The 22,277-nt window shown below is 43.3% G+C and overlaps 1 protein-coding gene across 1 annotated transcript in view; it reads right to left on the bottom strand.

Annotated features, from left to right (window-relative positions):
* Nucleotides 1-313: 313 nt before the first annotated feature.
* The window catches only part of LOC147035642 (ras-related protein Rab-40C-like), a 50,072-nt gene continuing 28,108 nt past the window's right edge, over nt 314-22,277 (bottom strand). The window contains exons 2-5 of the mRNA XM_085845802.1: nt 20,578-20,638; nt 19,173-19,233; nt 7,069-7,146; nt 314-3,284 (exon numbers count right to left, since the gene is read on the bottom strand). Coding sequence (XP_085701928.1) covers nt 3,027-3,284; nt 7,069-7,146; nt 19,173-19,233; nt 20,578-20,638 — 458 coding nt within the window. The 3' untranslated portion in view covers nt 314-3,026. The remainder of the gene's footprint in view (nt 3,285-7,068; nt 7,147-19,172; nt 19,234-20,577; nt 20,639-22,277) is intronic.

Consider the following 22,277-nt stretch of genomic DNA (forward strand, 5'->3'; position numbering starts at 1 on the left):
CAAGCTGGTAGGCAACGAGGGATTCGCTAGGATCGAAGCGCTGGATACGATGCTTTTCATTCTGACTGATCCACCGACAAAGATTCAATGCCAAGACGTATTGGTTCACATACAATTGTTCCTCTGCCTGGCAAGATTTTTCCTATTGCATATTTTGCCAACTGGCATTCCTCATAAAAAAATGATGGTAAATATACACCCTATTTTTGAAGGACTACCATTTGAAAAATAATCGGTTTGCTGGTTTGTGCTGTGGAGCCTCGCATTGCAGACACACACACACACACACACACACACACACACACACACACACACACACACACACACACACACACACACACACACACACACACACACACACACACACACACACACACACACACACACACACACACACACACACACACACACACTTCTCTCAATGCTCTCGTTTGACCACACCTCCTGAGCCACACAATATTTCTCATAAGCCACGCCCACTTTCCTACGCCGCTCCCACTTTAAATAAATAATTGGAGGTGGTGTGTGGGTCGTGGAATCGTTTACGGAAAATAAATAAATAATTGGAGGCGGAGTGTGGGTCGTGGAATCGTTTACGGTAAATAAATAAATAATTAAAGGTGGTGTGTGGATCGTGGAATCGTTTACGGTAAATAAATAAATAATTGGAGGTAGTGTGTGGGCCGTGGAATCGTTTTCGGTCAATAAATAAATAATTTAAGGTGGTGTGTGGATCGTGGAATCATTTACGGTAAATAAATAAATAAATAAATAAGGTGGTGTGTGGGTGGTGGAATTGTTTACGGTAAATAATTAAATAATTAAAGGTGGTGTGTGGGTCGTGGAATCGTTTACGGGAAATAAATAAATAAATAAGGTGATGTGTGGGTTGTGGAATCGTTTACGGAAAATAAATAAATAATTGGAGGTGGTGTGTGGATGGGGAATCGTTTACGGTAAATAAATAAATAATTGGAGGTGGTGTGTGGATCGTGGAATTGTTTACGGTGAATAAATAAATAAATAATTGGAGGTGGTGTGTGGGTCGTGGAATTGTTTACGGTAAATAAATAAATAAGGTGGTGTGTGCATAGTGGAATTGTTTACAGTAAATAAATAAATAAATAAGGTGGTTTGTGGGTGGGGAATCGTTTATGGTAAATAAATAAATAATTGGATGTGGTGTGTCGGGAGGAGAATCTGAAATGGTAAATAAATAAATAATTGGAGGTGGTGTGTGGATGGTGGAATCATTTTCAGTAAATAAGTAATTAAAGGTGGTGTGTGGATCGTGGAATCGTTTTCAGTAAATAAATAAATAATTGGAGGTGGTGAGTGGGTGGGGAATCGTTTTCGGTAAATAAATAAATAATTAAAGGTGGTGTGTGGGCCGTGGAATCGTTTTTGGTAAATAAATAAATAATTGGAGGTGGTGTGTGGGTCGTGGAATGGTTTTCGGTAAATAAATAAATATTTGGTGGTGGTGTGTGGGTCGTGGAATTTACGGTAAATAAATAAATAATTGGAGGTGGTGTGTGGGTCGTGGAATTGTTTACAGTAAATAAATAAATAAATAAGGTGGTGTGTGGATCGTGGAATCGTTTACGGTAAATAAATAAATAAATAAATAAGGTGGTGTGTGGATCGTGGAATCGTTTACGGGGAATAAACAAATAATTGGAGGTGGTGTGTGGGTGGGGAATCGTTTACGATAAATAAATAAATAATTGGACGTGGTGTGTCAGGAGGAGAATCCGAAATGGTGAATAAATAAATAATTGGAGGTGGTATGTGGATGGTGGAATCATTTTCGGTAAATAAATAAATAAGTAAGTAAAGGTGGTGTGTGGGTCGTGAAATCGTTTTCGGTAAATAAATAAATAATTGGAGGTGGTGTGTGGGTGGGGAATCGTTTTCGGGAAATAAATAAATAATTGGAGGTGGTGTGTGGGTGGGGAAACGTTTTCGGTATATAAATAAATTATCGGTTTGCTAGTTTGTGCTGTGAGCCTCACGTTGCAGACAGACAGACACACACACACACACACACACACACACACACACACACACACACACACACACACACACACACACACACACACACACACACACACGGAAAACCCGACAATAAGGGATATCTCGCACATATATAGCAAATCCAATGATTAACCACTTGTGGCGGCTAGCCATCGAGGGGCCCGGAAAGAAGAGAGAATTATGCTTCATGCATTTTAACGAATCCAAAAACTTATCTGGCGCTGTGTATTTAAAAGTCCTTTTTTTCATTCTCAGGTTAAAAAAAGAAAATAAAAAAGAAGTTAATGCCTTAAACGAGGGAGGTTTGTAGTTTTGGCCACTTTTATCTGCATCTTTTGTTACAACCCATCCCGACCTTGTCCATTGAACAATTCCCCAATTATTCCATCCACCCGAACTCTTTCACAATCCATCCATCCATCCATTGGGCTCATACTCTGTGCAGAGTGTTGGTGCTGCCTAAGAAGTCTCCTTGGCTGTTGGGTACAATCCCAGATGGGTCGCCACTCCAACACAGGATACCAACAAGCTGGCACTCATTTTGCCGACCTCGGTAGGATGACAAGCAGAGTCAACCCCACCTGGAATTAATTCAACAGCCGAGTGGGATTTGAACTCAGGACTTTAGGATACCAAGCTCACCACCTGAACCATTCAGCTAACACCAGGCATACTCTTTCACAATCTCCCCGAATTTCTCTTCCAGATCTCTTCCTCAACCTCCAATCCTCCTTGATTAGCAATCCTGCTATATAAGCCATACAGCAGATCCAGTGGCCTATCTTCAAGAAATTATCCATCCATCTGCAGTTAAATACTCCAAAAACAATGGATGACATTTTTCAAAAACACTTAGCCAAAACTGACTACGCTTGATGTCCACATAATGACTAGAATGCCACATTATCCATCAGAATGTGCAAGATCCTCAAAAGGTACAGTCTTTAAATGACAACTTTCAATGCAGATGTTTGCTTTGGGCAATGTAATCATGTACACCAAATCTGGAAACTGCAACACTTACCACTGTTCGGCCTCCAGAAACGCTCCATGCCATGGCGCATTAGCACGATGCGTGACAGCTCTGTGAGAGACTCGAGCACGTTGAAGTTGCATAACGGGCTCACTTCAAAGAACGTCATGGCGTGCCGTTCCGCGTAGGCCTGTGCCTGTTCAATTGGAACCTGTCGTTTGAATGCCAGGTGTAGCCTGTTTCCCACGAGCACCTTCGGTACACCAGGAGCGTGCTGAAAAGAGGGAAGCAGAACGGTGAGGCGTTTATTAGCTTCCCATATCACCATATCAGCAAATCATGCGAATAATGCAGCACTCTGGTTTCAATGAAATGGGAACGGAACCAATGGTGATGCTAAGTTTCTGAAATAGTCATAAGGGGACAAGAATAGCTAAAAGAAAATTACCAAAAATCAATCATCTCCAGCTTAAAAATGTCTTTCCCCTCCGCAAAACAAATGTTCTCCTTGCCCATCGTGGCCTCAAGTTTGGAGTAAATGAACTAAAGTACACGGTACATACAGGCATAAAAGCATCTATGCTCAGAGAGGAGCCAAGCAATTAAAATGGCCAAGAACATCTGTGGGAAGTTTATATCCAGTCAGCTATGCAGATGTTAGCTCCAACAGAGTAAGGTGAAATCAACAAGGAACGTTCCCCGCCGGCGACAGGGCGTTCCCTGCCGGTGACAGGGCACGTTCTCCGCCGGCGACAGGGCGCGTTGCCCGCCGCCGACAGGACGCGTTGCCCACCGGCGACAGGACGCGTTGCCCACCGGTGACAGGACGCGTTGCCAGCCGGCGACAGGGTGAGTTGCCCGCCGGCGACGGTGCATTTCCCGCCGGCGACAGGGTGCCGACAGCGCGCGTTCACCACCGGCGACAGGATGCATTGCCCGCCAACGACAGTACGCGTTGCCAGCCAGCGACAGAACGTGTTCCCCGCCGGCGACAGGGCGCCTATTGCCAACATATTGGAAATAAGTAAAAAAGACATAACATGTCAAAGCCCCCATGTTTTTATTAATTTTGCTGCACAGAGTTAAAGGGCTAGCCATATTCACATACAACGAACATGGCCGCCAGTCTAACAGTCGGCCATCCTTGATCAGATCACAAAATAAAGTGAGGTGCATGTGTACATCATTATTTATGCTTCAGTCACATTTTGCTCGGTGGCCGTAGAGTCGAAAAAAATCTACGGCCACTAGCAATTATAGGGCGGCCGCAATATTTCCACGGTCACACAATGTAGCAGTCACATATGTTTTTATTTTTTGGGTAGCCGCACGAGGTATTTAGAAATTGTGGAGACCGAAAAAGTGGGGGTGCCGTACGGTCTTTGATTTGATGTCGCACGGTGACCTCAGGGCGTCCCTGCGGCGGCCATAGAATTTTCAAGGCAGACGCAAGGTTGCCTCAAGGTGCCCGCAAGGCAACCGCAGGGGGGCCCTAAGGCGAACGTGGAAATAGTGTGGCCGGCATAATTTTTGGGGGGTTGACAAAATTCATTTTTCATTGATAAGAGCCTACGGAAAATGCACGAATAACGCAAGCCCACCGTACGCCCTACGTACGGTCGACGTGGAACACATCTACGTCATGGCTACGGCTTGTCGAATTGCTACGGCCAACCTGGAAATGAAAAAAGTTATAACTCCGCGCTTTAATTCCACGGAGACCCCTACGGCATATGACCCCTACGGTAAAAGATAGCCATACGGCATAGGGCCACCCTGAGGCCACCTCAGAAACTCTCCGGCCGCCGCACGTTTCTGTCAATTCAGGGGGGGGGGGGTACGGCCGCTGTATCCTAGCCGTAGAGCAAGTGTGACTCATGCTTTACTGTGCTTGTGCCAAGTATGAACAAAACTGGACCATGCGTGGCTGAGAAATGTTTGGGGAAACGTTTAAGTAACAAAATGGCCAACAGTCAGAGGTTTTTAATCGAATCGTGAAACAAAATGACGTGCATATGTAAAAATTATGTGTTGTATTTTTTTGCCAAGTTTGAACAAAACCAGTCCATACATGTCCGAGATATGGCTATATGGCTGCGGACGGAGGAACAGACACACCGACGGACGACACCTAATCCACAAGCCTCCATTTTGGACCGAGTACAACGAAGGCTGATAACAGTATTTATGCAAGATTTATTTAATGCATTTATCCTCGATGCCAATCATACTTCTTTTTTTTAACATTCAAGGGTCAATGCTCACGGAGGAGCTAAACTACAAAAGGAAGCAGGTTCACAAATTGCCGGCGAAAGCTCATCCAATCTTCATGAAAGACACTGAGGGGTCCCTTAATGTTCCCACCCTAACCCTTTCCAAAGAATGGAGTGCAACAACATTTAGCACCCTTTATTTTTCAACACAACACAGCAGGAGCAGCCCCACCAGGAACAAACCCTGAGAGCTTGAAAGCAATGATGTTACCAAGTGAGATATTCTGCCAGCACGCATTCTGCTGATTGAGCTAATCAAGCCACGCGATGATGACCATAAAGATGAGATACCCGAGGACACAATCGTTTATCCTGTCACCCCCTCATGCTACTGATCGAGCTGAGGCACATAATGGTGACGACCATCAATGCATAAAGCTGCTGGCATTCTAAAGCAAACCTGAAAGCGTCACAATGACTGCTGCAAATAAGTCAAAATGATGGTTGAATAATTGAACATTTATAAGGGGAAAGGAGGGACCAAGTTCAGGATGAAAGTAATTAAGGAATGAAACGGCGAGGAACATTTCCATGATGAGCACACTTACCATGCAGTGATGTGACAGATGGCCTCGCTGAGTTGAATCTAAATGGGGTCAATGAGGCAGTACAGTACCCGATTCCATCCCTCTCTCCATTGCCACTTTCAACAAACAATAATAAAAAAAAACTTCAAAAGAAGTGCAGCCTCGGCACAAATTGTTAATTTTACTCACTTTAATGGCTTAAGTAAGAATTTGAAATATGCAGGCTTCTCTCGCACATTTCTACAGCAGGCTTTGTGGGACACGGTGTAAGGTCAGGGCATTCTCGTGAATGTTCAAGTGAGTCCCAAATTTTGCAGTCCTGAAGCTTTGAGGTTCATGAGCATCTAAATGAAAGGAGGTATCGTGTGGTGACACAGCCACCGGACAATGCAAATGCATTGTCAAACGAGGCACGACGATGGCGAAAGAGGGAGCAAATCTTCTTTCGTATGCAGCACAAGACTGTGGAGTGGCATCATTGGCTGAGGGTAACTGGGCCACTGATGCAATGCCCTCTGCAGGTTATGGCAGGAATTTGTGAATTGTTCATGGTGCCGGCGATAGGTAGCCTACACTTCGTGAAGGACACCGTGAGATCTTTAACATCTGCCAACTCATGCCGGCAGACGAGACGTCCAGTTTAACGTCCGTCCGAGGGACGGCGCGCGCGCACGCACGCACGCACACACACACACACACACACACACACACACACACCGCCCTGCCCTGCCTGTGAAACAACGGGATGACAGTTTATACCTGGCCTGAGAATCCAACCCAGGCAAGACAGCTTAGAGGCGAGTGTGCATACCTTTAGGCCATCCTGCCAGCCTAGGGAGTAAATGAAAGCAACGCAAGCTGCGGGGAACAAGACGAGCCCGGCAGATCTTGAAATTGCATGCTTTCTCAATTCACATGAAAATACCATCATTAGCAGGCATGGTGTGGTGTAATCAGCACAACCGCAAAACGGACAAGCCACCGTTAATCCAGGACCATTGTGATGAAATTGCACAAAACTGCCAGGCATCCCGTTTCAGGTGCTACAACGCAGTCGGTTTCGCATCAACGTGTGCACCCAAATCGTTGCTTCGTAAAAGCAGACAAAACGAAGAATTACTCAATTTCAAACAATTCCAGATAAAAGATATCATGAGCACAAGGATGTGTGCAGCAACGGCGTGGGGAAAAACAAAACAAACAAAAAAAAAAGTCGCCTTTCATCATCCACTCGGTCAATCAATCAATCTCCACTTACCTTGTCAATCTCCTTAATCCAGCGATCGATGCCACCGAAAGACCATCTGCTGGTTATGTCGTACACCAAAAGTATGCCCTGTCGAGAGGAAACGAAAATGTGACGCAAGTCAAAGCTAAGATTAATGGGTTGTGTCCCCGAGGCAAGGCATTTGCTCAGGGTACCACACAGCGCATCCAAGGTGTAACAAATGAAAACCTCAAATGATCTGCTCGGCACATTGCAGGTACAAGTGGGGGAAACGTGGGATGGAGAAAAAAAAGTCATGCGAGACCCTGATGACCGTATTCATTTCACATCTCACACCCCTGGTTTTCTCACTGCCTCTGGCCTTTCAATCTGCTGCGTGGAGAAGCAGAAGGGGTTGGGGTGGGGTGGAGGAACTCTGTGGATCTCGGTTGTACAATTCTGTCAGGATATTATGGACAATTTTATTTTTTGATTAATTTACAAGTAAGAACTGTAACCTGGTCTGGCTTCAATAATAACTGCGAGTTCAATTCAACCAGACTCGGCTGGCTTCATGGTTATGGCGTCCGATCTGTGTCTGGGAGCTCGGTAGTTCAAACCCTGGCAGAGTCATACCAATAGGCCATGGGCTAGATAGGGCCACCGTGCACCCCCCCCACCTCCCAACAAAACAGTGTTTTTTTGAAGTGTCTGGATATGCTGAATACGAATTTGAATGTTAACATTGAAAATATTGGGATGCACTACCCTGTTTTATCCTCATGAAAAGGGGTACCCTCAAAAATGAATTTTCGTCTTTTGTGCCAAAAGCGATTTCCGTACGCAATCGGAATGGCTTCTAGACGACCCATGACACTGTCAGACTACACATATTATGGCTTATATGAAACATAATCTCATGCTGGTTCCATGTATGTGTCTAAAATTAATATATCCAAGAGCTTATATTATAACATGTTGAGTACATGTACTGTATCGTCTTATTAACTGCCCATGACTGTGTTGTAGAGTTTTCAATAAAGCTTATTTTATCCTGTTTCTTGTTATCTATACTGCTAATTAACCATGAGGTGACATGCCAATGCCAACTGCATTCCACTTGATGCCAAAATGGGTCCAATATCTTGGATACCCGCAATATTATCACATCCTAAATTGCATATGGTTAATCTCATTGTGTTTGTTAACTATGACCAGAACCTCCATCGAGGTCAATACCTGACACAGAAATGACTTGGTGCTGAAGAGAAAGCTTGATTTCTCATGAACAAAGATATCCATATTGAAATTGGTATTGTGTGAATTTTTTTTTCCTCCACATAATTATATTTTTAATGTGCAGAATATGGCCATTGGAGCAGTAGTACAGACACCTCCCCCCTCAAGGAACTTCAACAACAAATATTCATTTGCAGATTACTTAAGAATTATTCCCATGATTTACATTGAAGCCAACAGGTTAGTTAAGATACAATTCATTTATTTTGACATTAAGATGAAATATGTAGTTAAGTTTTTTCTTTTAGGTCAAAGACAATCACTTAAGTCAATTATGAATAGCAAAATAACTATCAATTTTAAATTTAATCACAGATATGACATGTTAAATTTTTTAATGTTGGCTTTCTTATCTATTTGCAGGTTCACAGAGGCTGAGTGCAACCATGCAAAGTGAGGTCTAACCCAATGTACTCATCAGAACGTCAAGAGAAAGAAGGCCCCCCCAACCAAACGCCCGAAGGATGGTGGCAGTGGAGGCCAAGGGACAAGGCCAAAGTCCAGGTGCATCATACACATCCCTGGGCTTCAGTATGGACCTCTCGTGGCATTATCAATAAGTGCAGAATCCGATGAAAGACTTGCCAGGTTGAAGGACATACGTGACAGGAGACTGTCTCAGCCATTAGAATCTGTTCACCGAATGACTGCGACCTGTGACCTCATACCAGACACCATTACTGAAGGTGATGGATATCACAGAGAATGTTACCAAAGATTCACTATGAATCTCAATCGACTTTCCAGTCATTATGATCAATCTGAACCATCATGTTCCAAGTTAAGTCGGAGGGGCTCAGCTGGTGACAAGGTACTATTCTCACCCGATTGTATATTCTGCCACTCGATGGAACGGAAGAAAGTGAAAGTCAAAGGGACATGGACTACTGAGGGCTTAAGTCAGTTTGAGTTTGATGGATGGAGAACGGTGCTCAAAAACTGCTGAGGACAAATTAGATGAGAAGTTGCTGATCAGAATTAGAGGCTATGATTTGTTTGCTACAGAAGCAAAATACCACAAATCCTGCAGGGTCCAATACACACAAAATGCCGACAAATGGAGAAGTACAAGCATAGAAGACAAGGAGCAACCACTCAAACTAGCAGAGGCACAGAGTGAGGCGCTTGGTGCTATATGCCAAGTAATCAACAGGGATATCATCATCAGCAAGAATATGATGAAACTGTCAGAGCAAACTGAAATTTATATCTCTCACCTGAAATGCACCAACTTCCCCAATCCCAAATCTGGTGGAGAAAACCTCAAAGCCAAGCTGGAGAAACATGACAAATACAAGGACAGATTGGCCTTCTGCACACGAAACAGAAGAGGAAACTTCCAGTCTTACATTGTCTACAGCTCCCACCGTGACATTAGTGACACAGTTCGATGTGCGTATGAACTTGGTTCTAGGGACATGATCCAGGATGTTGGAAATTACCTACTTCAAGTGATTCTGGAGAGCTTCGCAAAAGCTGATGACTTGAAATGGCCTCCATCTGCCCAGGACCTTGGAAACATGACAGCTGCAATTCTATCACAATTGGAAAAAAAATTTGAATTACCTGATATCAGGCAAACCAACTCCTCACACGTCGAAAGTGCACAGGCTCGTGAATTCAATTGGGCAAGATATGTCGTGCAGCATCGAATGGGGAATGGAAACTCGCGAAGCATATGCTCATATGCATGACACTTCGTCACCTTTTCAGGAGCGAAAAATTGATAACCTTGCTGAACCGAATGGGACATTCAGAAAACTACTCATTCTCACTAGAGTTGGAAACTGCCCTTGCTCAGGCTGTTGCTGAAACATCAAGTCTGCTGTCAACGCAAATCATTCGATCACCAGGGGCCCCTTCCATTTTCCACTCTGAATTTGATAATTTTGACCAGTTACTGAACAACCTCACCGGAATGGTCTCAATCCACACTGCACATGGCATCATGCTACAGGACACAGAAGGCAAGCCAGAGGATCATGGTGGAGTTCATGTAAACATTCCATTCACTTCAAGGAAGAGCGGTACCAAACAGCATTCTCTTGATATCCCTGATGCTGGTGACGGACACGGTTGGGCACTTGTCAACCAAAAACTGGAGCCTCTCTGGTATGAGGGGTGTGTTCTCCTACAGCAGTTGACAGATATTGCTGAATCAGTGAACACCAGTGATGATGGAGATGATTAATCAGATGACGATGACAGCATACCAGAGGAACAGGAGTACTTACCTGGTGACAGCTCGGAGTCTGACCAAGATTGAAGAACATAGCTGAACCATTAGGTGTTGACTGATTGAAATGGATGACAGTAAAATCTCATGATATTGTTAATTAGGCCTTAGTTATTTTATAACTTGGTTTACGCAGTTCTTCAGCTAAAATGTAGGGTCGGTAGGTCGAAATATAAATATAAATATAATTTAAATTTTTAGAAATTCTATATTTTTATGATTTTTTTTCGGATGTTCCATGGAAAAGACAAGGGTAGGTGGGGGGGGGAATAAATATAAATCCCGGACCAGGAGGATCTAAGAAAACATTGAAGATGGAAGACCATTCAAATGCAGGATGCCCATGTTCACCTTATCATTGATGTGAAAAACAATAAAGAAGGATTAAAACTTGTTTTTACAATATAGTCTGGCATGTTTTTCTTATAGAAATCTGTTGGATCATCAAACAAATGGAAACAATGCTGAGAAAATTACTGTCCAAGTCGTAGATGTGTGCATGCACACCAGTGCATAGTGCTGGATATGATTAAAAAAGGTGTCTACTAGGAGTCAACACGCTCAAAACGGTCAATCAGAGCCATAACCAGCTCTTACTTTTCAGTGGGCATCTGATCGCACCGTCTCCCCATCCCCATGAGCACATCAAAGGCTGATTTTCTGGTCAGTTGAAGGCTGAATATCAACATCTCGCAGGGAAACGTTGACGTCCTTGGCACCGAAATCTTTCAATACGAACAGCGGTGTACAACTTTCGATGGAAACAAAATCGGCACGATCGAGAGGAGCCTGCGAATCATCCCTGCTGCTGCACTGAAATAATGCAATAGTTCGGCCAGAATATTCGTCGTCAAGATGTTGCGTGATTAAATCACCAACCCAGTCACTCGAATTTATACCACTGACATACTACTTAACAATCACTTTCGCCCCAGAAACCACAGTCAATCTGAACCACGCTGGCCACTGCTCAGACGCCATGACCGAAGACGACTGCGCAGTTTGGTTAAAGGTGACTCGGCATTTTGGCGCGCGCGCATGAAATTATATTGTGAAAATAAATGCCGACGTTTACATTTCGGGTTTTGAAACTTTTGCACCTTCGGCAGAAAATGTATAAATATAAAAGGCTAAAAATGTTTTATATTTATATTTCATTTTGGCAAATATACCGTCGGCGGATCCGTAAACCAAGTTATAAAATAACTAAGGCCTTACCTGATGAATACAATGAAACTGTATGATCATGATAATAATATCAACAGAAATATCTTGAAATATGTATATGAAAGATATACTGTGTTATCGCTTGGTAAAAGGAACAATGTTACAGACTGTTATTATCTACTATATGTAAATATAATGTTGGTTTCAATCATTGTTTGTAATCAGAATTTGGGAAATAAGTATGAATGTAGCACATTTATATGCATTGTAAAATACATTACTATATTATTTAGAGTGGGAAAGAATATACCAGCGATATTAACATGAATAATGTTCTCAGCAATTTATTTTATTTTTAAAACCCAACCCTGTTTTTTGTGAATTTGTGAATACCGTTCTGTTGTTTATAGTGTGATAACATCATGTGTGTTCATGTTATCTGGATTAAATTGTATTTGGATACTATATATATGGATAACAAATTAAGTCAGATTATTATTCTGGACTATTTGGCAGAAGAAAAAAAAATGTCTTAAAAATAAGCTTTATTGAAACTTCTACAACACAGTAATGAACGGTTAATAAGACGATACAGTACATGTACTCAACATGTTATATAAGCTCTTGGATATATTAATTTTAGACACATACCTGGAACCAGCATGAGATTATGTTTCATATAAGGCATAATATGTGTAGCCTGACAGTGTAATGTGTCGTCTAGAAGCCATTCTGATTGGGTACGGAAATCGCTTTTGGCACAAATGACGAAAATTCATTTTTGAGGGTACCCCTTTTCATGAGGCTAAAACAGGTAGTGCATCCCAATATTTTCAATGTTAACATTCAAATTCGTATTCAGCATAGCCAGACACTTCAAAAACACATAGTTTTGTTGGGAGGTTGGGGGGGGGGGGTGCACGGTGGCCCTATCTAGCCCATGGCCTACAAGGACTAAAGATGGTATGTGTTTGATGCTCAGCATTAAAACAGAATAGACAATGGACAAACAACCGTAGATTGGCAACTATTGTAGAAGCTTGATGGCCTAATGGCCTCCTACTCCTGTAATGAAGTTTCTTGTAAGGGAACTCGTATCGTGTTATTTTTATCCCCACTCTTTTTGAAAAACAGGGGATTTTGTTACCGGCTCCGTCTGCCCGCCCATCATGCTACCTCCTAAACGGTTGCAGATAAATTTAAACTTGGTAGTTATGATCACGTGGCAAGAAGGTGCAAGAGCAGTATCGTTTTGGCCTTGCCCCCTGGGATGGGATGAAAAGGTCAAAATGCCAAAGCTCCATGCCAAAGTCGACGACCAGTCCCACCCATCTGCAGTGCTTTGTTCAGATTCCTCGTCCTGCGCTTGCTGTTCCTTGTAGCTTTTGCTTGGTGTTGTGGTTTTGTCATGAAATATGATGTAAAGCATGTTCTTTATGTGCATGGATGTGCTGTGATGAGGTGCAGAGAACGAGATGAATTAGGAGGAATGGTAAAAGAGAATAGAAGCGATATAAGACAGGGGGTATAAGAAGAGTCACAAAGGGGATTCATACCTGCTACACAAGCACAACGCATTTCCCTATCCGCTGATACGAGGGGAAAGGTCATCTGTCAAAAGAAAATTACTACTGAGATGATGTAAACTCCAGGGTTCCTTTATGTGTTGGATCCAACTCCCCGAGGAGTATTCCAAAACCGCAACAATATACTAACGTTGCAAAAAGCTGAGATTCATGATTTGACGCAAAAGACTCAAATAGGCAAATTTTTCCTTCGGTCATTTGGCGTCCATCCACGATGTATGTGCCACTTACTACAAGTGATAGTTCTAAAAGAAATAAAAATGGGCTTTTTGAACGTTCAGGAAATATCCAACCTCCAACAAAAAGCTTTTTAGTCATGCAATAACCCATGTCCAGAGAGATTGGCACTCTTTTTGTATGAGGAAGTATGTAAGTTGCTGCGACAGCACGAGCGGCATCTTCAAAAGAGGAAAAGCTTGTCAAGAAGCCAAGTTTATGGTCGGTGACCAAAGAGTTCGGCACAATGTTTCGATGACCGACAAGGACATTACTCTGCAATGACTGATCGATGATGTTTCCGTTGACGTGAAGGAACTCGAGGAGTCTGGGCAATGTCCATTCGCTCATCCGGTGCGACCGGGGCTTGTTCCCACTAGCCAGTTGGTGAAGAGTAAGGGAGTGGGGCCGAGATGGCAGTTTTTTTTCAAGGCTGCATAATTTTCTGGCTGCTTTGCGGCTGCGTAATTTTTTGAGGGCGTGGATGTGCCGCTGATGCAGTGCCCCATTATCAGTGAGCTGGTACTCATTTTGCCAACCTCTGAAAGATGACGAGGTGAGTCAACCCACCTGGTATTAATTCAATGGATTGGTTGAACTCAAGACTCGAAGATCTTAAGCCACATTGACCGTTAAGCCAGCACCAGGCTTACTACAAGCTTGTTCTCGCTAAAGTGGTGAACTTTGACATGATCTCTTCACGATGTCAAACTCCGATCTTGACAAGGTCAACATGGCTCCGCTACTTGCCACGATCACCATCAAGTTGCCACAATTTGAGGCCCAGGATCCAGCCTTGTGGTTTGCATAAGTGGAGGCAACCTTCAGAAACCATGGGATTTTGGTGCAACAAACGATGTTAGATCATGTGCTGCAGGCCTTGCCACTCCACATTGTGATGTCTGCAAGTAACATGATCCGACCCCCAATGATTGACAAACATGACACAAACAAACAAACATTTTGAACAAGTGATAGACGACCTTGAGCTGTGTGACTCCAAGCCGTCCCATTTGCTTCACCAGATGCAGAAAATATTGGGCTGCTAACAGGATAGTGATCCTCGGTTCGTACGTCATGTGTTTCTCTCCAAGTTACCACACCAAATGGGTTGTGTGTGAGCAGCTCACGACAACTTGGAATTGTCACAACTTACCGCAACGGCAGACATGGTTCTGGAAGCCAGCAGCATGGCTATGCCATCAGGCTGGTTGACTCTACGCAGCCAGGGCCAATCAACCACATGTGACGATTACACAAGTTTTATGTTCTCCAACGACCACCAACACTCGCTATCACCATCACGGATGGAGGCCCAAGCCCAGACCTCGGATGGAAGAACAAGTAGCCGCGATAATCCGTTAGGAGCTTTGGACCAACAAGGTGGGCAGTGGTGGACCGGCCAACAGGCACCAACATATGGATAATAACCCTCAACACGGTGATGATTCAGACCAATGTGGGTGTCACCATTGATTCGCTGGCAAAGCATGGCAATGCCACCATCCCTGCACTTCGCACCGACCGGTCGCCGGTAGTGGTGCAACCGACCACAGCAAACACTACAGAGCGGTGGCACTCACATTGATGAATCCCGCTGCTTGTGAAACACCGGGATGACAGTTTATATCTGGGTTGGGATTCAAACCCAGGCTGGACAGCTCAGAGATGAGTGTGTGTACCTCGAGGCCATCCTGCCTCCAACAATGAAGCAATGATATTAACGTTGGGGACACTGGACTGTCTATAATGTGATACAATTGCTGTGAAAGTGAAACCGCTTCACAAGTGCATCGATGCTAACCCAATACAAGATATAATTTGTCGTCATTCATTTTCTGCTTGTATCAAATCTTTCGTCTTCTTTCAATCCCGATCATTTCATCAGTGTCTGGTGTTTTATTTTTGTTCACCAGTGACCTTGCAACAATCGCATGCAAAGCAGGACGTGCGATTCTCACTGTACTTCAAAACAGCGAGTAACAAAGCCGACTCCGCATGGCACTGTTACCTTGCGTTTGTTTTACCTGCATCTGTGCCATTTTATTCCAACTCTTGGGATCTTGTACTCTTCCAACCCTAAAACTAACCCAAAGAGCCTCAAATATATATATATATATATATATATATATATATATATATATATATATATATATATATATATATATATATATATATATATATATATATCGAAAGGTTGCAGCCGATAGCGGTCACGGGCTTTGAGAAGGCCACCACCCTAACCGCTAAGCCAACGCCAGGCTATACTTGGAAGTTGTAACAGTTATATATCTTTTTGACAGGCTAATTGAATGCTATGCTAATCTTCATTTATCTGGAATCCATTGGTGGTAATAAAAGCCCACAAAAACACTCATGAAATTACGTATTTTATCCAACCATTTAACTCGTGGAGCCTGTAATGTTCTTAAGGCAACGATTCAAATAGAAAATTGAATTGGGGTGCCACAGAATGAGATACAGGATCCATCAGGGTGCCATCAGTGAAAAAGGTTGACAACCACTGATTTACTTCACCATTGGTGACATACCGGGCCTCCACCACACGTGTGTGCCCCGGAGCCTCCACCACCATAAATCCGGCACTGCGTGCAACATACTGTTATGGCATTGTCCAAAATCCAAATTCGACATTTCATTTTATACGCTTCGGCCCGCAGTTCCATTCGAGCCATGAGAGCCATTTAGCCATGAACCAAGCTTAAGGCGCTGTCACACCTTGACGATTTAGCCAGTAATCGCAACGTATAAAAATGTATGTAAAACGTTGGCGTACGCTGAAATTTTGATGTTTTTTTTTTTTAAGTTTTGGTCGTATTCATAACGTGTTGGTCGTATGCATAACATAGTAGTAACGGGCACAGAACGTTTCGTTGTCTTATAGATAACTAATACCAACGAATGCTTAGCTTGTTGTCGGCGTTCACAACCTAAGCCCAACGATAGTTTAACTTAGGCATAGCGCGCTGCACGTATCGCCGACGAACTCGTGGCATTCTCTGTTAAAAACCTGCCGCACGCTGATTTAAATCATAACCGCCTGAGAATTGAAAGTATCAACATCGCAGTCACACCTTGACGATTTAGCCAGCGTGTGCCGACCTATGAAAAATGTGTCTAAAATGCTGGCACACGTCGAATACGGTATGGGTAAGTTGTGTATACGTTAAGAGCACGCTGAAAAACGATGAAGTACACTGTCATATTTCGTGGTACGTCTCGTACGTCGTGAAATTTCAAGCATGCTGAAAATTTTACGACGTACTCGCCGTATGGCTCACACGTTCCGCTACGCTGGGAATAAGTTGTAGGCACGTTGCGCGATCGTTGACACAAGTTCCTTGTAAGTTACTCATAAGTTGAAACGCGTCGAGGTAATGTTTAGCATACCCGAAACTTATTTTCTCCGTCAAGGCACATTTTCTTTTTTTCTCCTTGGCTCCGTGAAGGCACGTGCCGAAATATATGAAGTTGTTTTTAAAAAAAAATTTTTTTTTTAGTCCATCACGAATTTTAAAATATATTCGGACATTTGCTTTTAAGTTTCGTCGTCGATGTGACAATATCCTTCAAACAGAAAATATTCACAGAGGAGGAACTAAGAATAAGACATGAGCAAACTGAAGAGGCAATCGAACGTGACGTAACGGCATGTGAGGAAATATCGGAAGTATTGTTTTTTTTTGTTTTGTTTTTTAAACGCTGCCAATACGCCATTATACGGTAGCTGTAAATTATAAACACGTTCAGCAAGTTCTGTGGTCGTCCTAAAAACGTCAATAAAATACGTCTACAAACGTCAATATGTGTTGTTGGTACGTTACACATAGGTTCAAAGCACGATACTCATAGGTTAGAAATAAGTTTTGGGTACGCTAAGCATTACCTCGACGTGTTTCGACTTATGAGTAACTTACAAGTAACGTGCCTCGACGTATGTCAACGATCGCATAATGTGCCTCGACGTGTCAATGATCGTGTGGCGTGCCTACAACACGTTACTCAAAGGTTATAAATAAGTTTCGGGTACGCTAATCATTACCTAGACGTGTTTCGACTTATGAGTAACTTACAAGTAATGTGTGTCGACGTGTGTCAACGATCGCATAACGTGCCTACAACTTATGGCCAGCGTAGCGGAAGGCGAGTCATATGCTGGCATACGTCGTAAAATTTCAAGCATGCTAAAATTTGAGGACAACCACAAAGTACAATGATGAAAGCCAGCGTACTACGACGTATGGCAGTGTTTTTCAGCGTGCTCTTAATGTATACAAAACTTACCCATAACGTATTCGAGGTGTGCCAGCATTTTAGACAAATTTTTCATAAGTCGGCATGGGCTGGCTAAATCGTAAAGGTGTGACAGCGCCTTTACCGCACACCTGTACTGTTTCCCCCCCCCCCTTTTTCTCCAGTTTGTGAAACCTCCTCACTGAAGATGTTCAATCCCACTCTCTTCCCTCTTGGGCTTCAAAATCAGTCGGTGCACTATCATCTCACGTCATCTCCCATCTCGATACTCATGATCACTTCTACTCAAGTTGACCTTCTCTTGTGGGTTCCTGTGTTTCTGATTTATTACCCCACACACACCAAGCAAAAATCTGGGTTTAGCAATTTGTTCACTCCGTCCGTCCACAAACGTCGGTTTATGAACAAGGAACAATTTGATTTCAATTGCATGTTATACTACGAACATTAATCGGAAAACAAACCTGTAGTTTAGCAGTCTTTGGCTCTGAATTTGCCCCGATCGGCCTGTCTGTCTGTCTGTCAAACAAATTTCAAAATAATTCCAAACAGGAAACTTACTATTTTTAAGGACGTCATAAAGGACACAAACAACAGGCTCAAAGAACCAATATAACGTGTTAGATAAGGTGGTGTGAAGACACTGCATGAACAGCGGTAAACTTCCGGAATTTTTTTTTTGTTCTACAACCTTTTAAATCTTTATTTAATTTCAATTGGATTGTGGACCTGAACACTGGAGATTGTAGAAGACAAATCACCATATTGGCACTTTCAAAAACCTTTTGTTTGGCAGCACTTGAACAAACAAAATATTTTGGCATTTTACGTCACCACAACCAATGAAATTTGCCGCCCATGTACTTGTTCCTCAAGACTGCGCGGGGGCAAGGTGTTCCATCAACTCTCTAGTTAAGAAATGGTCGCACCAACATTCTGGTTAACTTGGGTTCCCTGGAGACCTATATGATTGTAACTTGATTTGATAAATGGACTGGGAATTGCACCGCCAGTTCATAGGTCTGCGGCCGCCGCTTGACGTGGCATGTAAGAAAAGCTTTAGTTTGGTCATCTTTAGAGTCGAGGCTCCGGTATGCAGCCGTGGCCAATGGGTGTGGTCGTGTCCTTTATGAAGACAGCCGCCACGCAACAAGTTTTACATTTGTCGATCATCATGAAACCCATTACTATTATGAGTGTGCCTTATAACGGGACTGACTGTACAATAGCGACAAGCGAGTGGCAGATATATTGGTAGAGTTTGTTTGAAAGCCAAATTTAGATGATTGAGGAAGAGACCAATTGAGCAAGGTTTCAAAAGCAGCAAATAACAAAGTAGTCCAATTAAAAATCCCCCAAAAAAGTAAAAGCATTACCTGCGCTCCCCTGGAATATGATCGGAATATTGTGCAAAATCGTCCTTGGCCTGATGTGTCCCTGAAATGAGAGATTGCATCATTAGTGAGGTTCCCCCCCCCCATCCCCATGGTAAATTACAAGTGGCTGGGGTGGGTTTTAAGGGAGGGAGGGGAGACGGGGCAGCAGAGAAATCATGATCAAGAGTAATGGGCAAGGAGTGAGTGTAAAAATATGATATTACTAATAAAATAAAACAAAACGTAGAAAAATATCGTATTTTCATGCTGAACTCTTGAAAATAAAAATAAATCATCAACATCATTTATAAACCATGAGTACATCAGTGGCGTGATGTTTTCAGATAGGGGTGAACCCTGGCACAGACCGAAAGGGAAGCATAACAAGGGTGGTAATGGCTTCCCGTTAGGAAAACAAACAAGCTGCAGCCCAAGCCGAGGAAAAGACAATTGCCGAAAGGGCTGACAAGCGGATATGTCCAAATATCTAAATTGTGTTTCACATGAAGTTTCCATCATTATGCAAAAGTGAAAGCGAATAAAGTCTCAAGAAATGACTACAAGGGCCGCAGATACAAGAGAAAACTCAAAATTTTCTGCTATCAAAGTTGCAAAAAGTGTACCATGATACATACGACGACGACGACGACGACGACATCTACTACAACAGCCATAATTAATCCCACCTTTTTGTGGGGTTTGCCGGGGAAAGTTTCTGGCCCAAGTCTTTCATGACCCAGCTGGCCAGGCATGCATTTTGACCGAAGTGGCATGAATTTGGAACTTGGTCAGGATGCTGGTGGTAACTCGACCACTCTCCGCGAAACACCGTCAGATATCTAACGTCGACCGGGGCTGGCAGACAGGACACCCAGCTCAATGTCCCTCGGGTGGATGGCGAGTAAAGATTCAATGACCGTAATGTTAACTCACCGTCCTGGTTATCACCAATTCTCCAACAATAAAAAGGCCGAATATAGTTTGCTTGAAGTTGTGTCGATAATCAAAAAGAAGATGGTATTATTTGCAAATGAACAACAGAAAACACTTATTTTGTCCAGCACTGCAGAAAATGGTCATGAGGTACCATTATGGTACACTCGGTGCAGGCAAATGTTTATACTCGGTTCAACAGTGGAGCCACAAATTGTTTGCAGCCAGGGACACCGCGTTCCTCGTGCATCTGAAAAGCTACGTTGAAGAATAATAGATAATTAAAATCCTTGAGTCACGGGAAAGATGGAAATGGGAAACGGGGAGAAGGGGTATGTATGAAGAGATGATGCGGCAGAGGGGGACGGGGGGCTTAAAGGATGACTGTGTACCCACTCCCCCTCCCTTTAGTATTCCTGCCAAAAACTAATGGTGGAATGTCCCCCACTCTACCCCCAAAAAGAGGCCTCACCACAGCTGCAGCTTCACTCGCCTCCCATCCAGGAGAATGGTTGTGGTTTTGCAGTCGACTCCTGTGAAGTGACAAAGAGCATTTCGCTGAGAAAGTGATAGCTCCATCCAGTTCGTTAAACAAAATAGCAGGGATTCAAAACCAGAGGGTAGGATTACAAGGCAATCGCCGAATGGACTCATCCAGAACACCTCCCTTGTAACCATCATGTCAAACAACCAACCACCGAGACGGCTTTAAAACACGCCATTCCTTCCGTGGGTCATTACGTTAACGATATTGGACGGCTAACAGGGTAAGGTGTCCAATAAGTCCATTGGTCATGCGTGTCGTGAAATGTAGAATCCAGGGGGCCTGCGGATGATGCCACACGTTGGGTGAATTTCTGGGGCAAAGCGGCGAAAGAGTGATGGAAGAGCAACCCTTGCCAAGTGAAACGACGAAGCATCAGAGTGTGAAGCCAAGCAGGTGTTTTGGAAGAGCATACAGTAACAAAGACGGTTTTGAACGGTGTTGCTAATCACAGTCACAGATGGACACCTCAAATGAATTATGCACATGCACACTGTACGCGATCCATACAGAGAGACTGATATGTTAATGGAGGAGGAGCTGCAGAAGCTTGGATTGATAGTTTATAAACAAATGCCTTTACAGCCTTAAAAAAAATTTTTAAAGCATAAGTCAGGGGACTGGCTGGATGGCCTAGACCTAGAGGTACGCACACTCGATTCTAAGATACTGAGCCAAATTGTCATCTCGGTGTTTGACAGGTAGGGTCGTTCATCAATGTGTGTGCCGTCCCTTGGATAGGCGTAAAACTTGGCGTCACGTCTTCCAGCATTCGTTGGTCCATGTTCAAGATCCCGTGATGTCCTTCGCGAAGAGTAGGCAAGCTATCGCCAGCACCGAAAACATATTTCAAATTACTGCCCTGACTTTCTGAGTCGGAGTGACGACCTGACCAGGGTTGTACCCTGGTCATTTGGATGAAACTTGGTGGATGAGTTGGTTATGTGACAAGAACAAACCGATTGGATTTTGGTTCAGGTCCGGATACACATCCCGTCTATCAATGGGATACAAAACGTAAGGTGTTCAGCCTGGCGGAGGTACGCGCTCCACCGTGTGCGGTTCTAGTTGTTACTATAACATCTCGTGCATGCTGTGACCGACCCATGGATAAATTAGAGACGGAGTGAGCTCAATCAAATTGAATTACCAGATTATTTCAAGCAAAGACATATTTTGAAGCTTACTGTGCAAGACTGCCCGAATCATGAAAACAGTGTTCATGTATTCAGAGAGGATCGAACAAGCTAAGGGGCTATACACATAATATGTTGGTGAAAGACTTGGGCCAAGCATCCCATAAGTACATGGGAATAATTGTGGCCACTCAAGAATAATAATATATTTAATACTGTGATAATAATAGTAATATTAATACAACACCATCCACATAGCACACATAAAAGATAATTTTACGACCTACCTCTCACCCCCCCCTCCCTCCCACATATCCCTATATACTCATTCTCTGCTCTTGCATTACACTTGTTCACTTCCAAACTCGTTTCACTTTTCTCACCCCTTCTCTCCAAAACCTCCAACGCTCCTTTCTCCCCTATCCAACATCATCTCCATTTTCCAGATTTCTTTCCCTCTCCTCGCCAACTTTCCCCCATGATACATCATAT

The sequence above is a fragment of the Eptatretus burgeri genome, chromosome 1 (genome assembly GCF_056783735.1).
Source record: "Eptatretus burgeri isolate ZD-2024b chromosome 1, Ebu_testis_v1, whole genome shotgun sequence".
Lineage (NCBI taxonomy): Eukaryota > Metazoa > Chordata > Myxini > Myxiniformes > Myxinidae > Eptatretus > Eptatretus burgeri.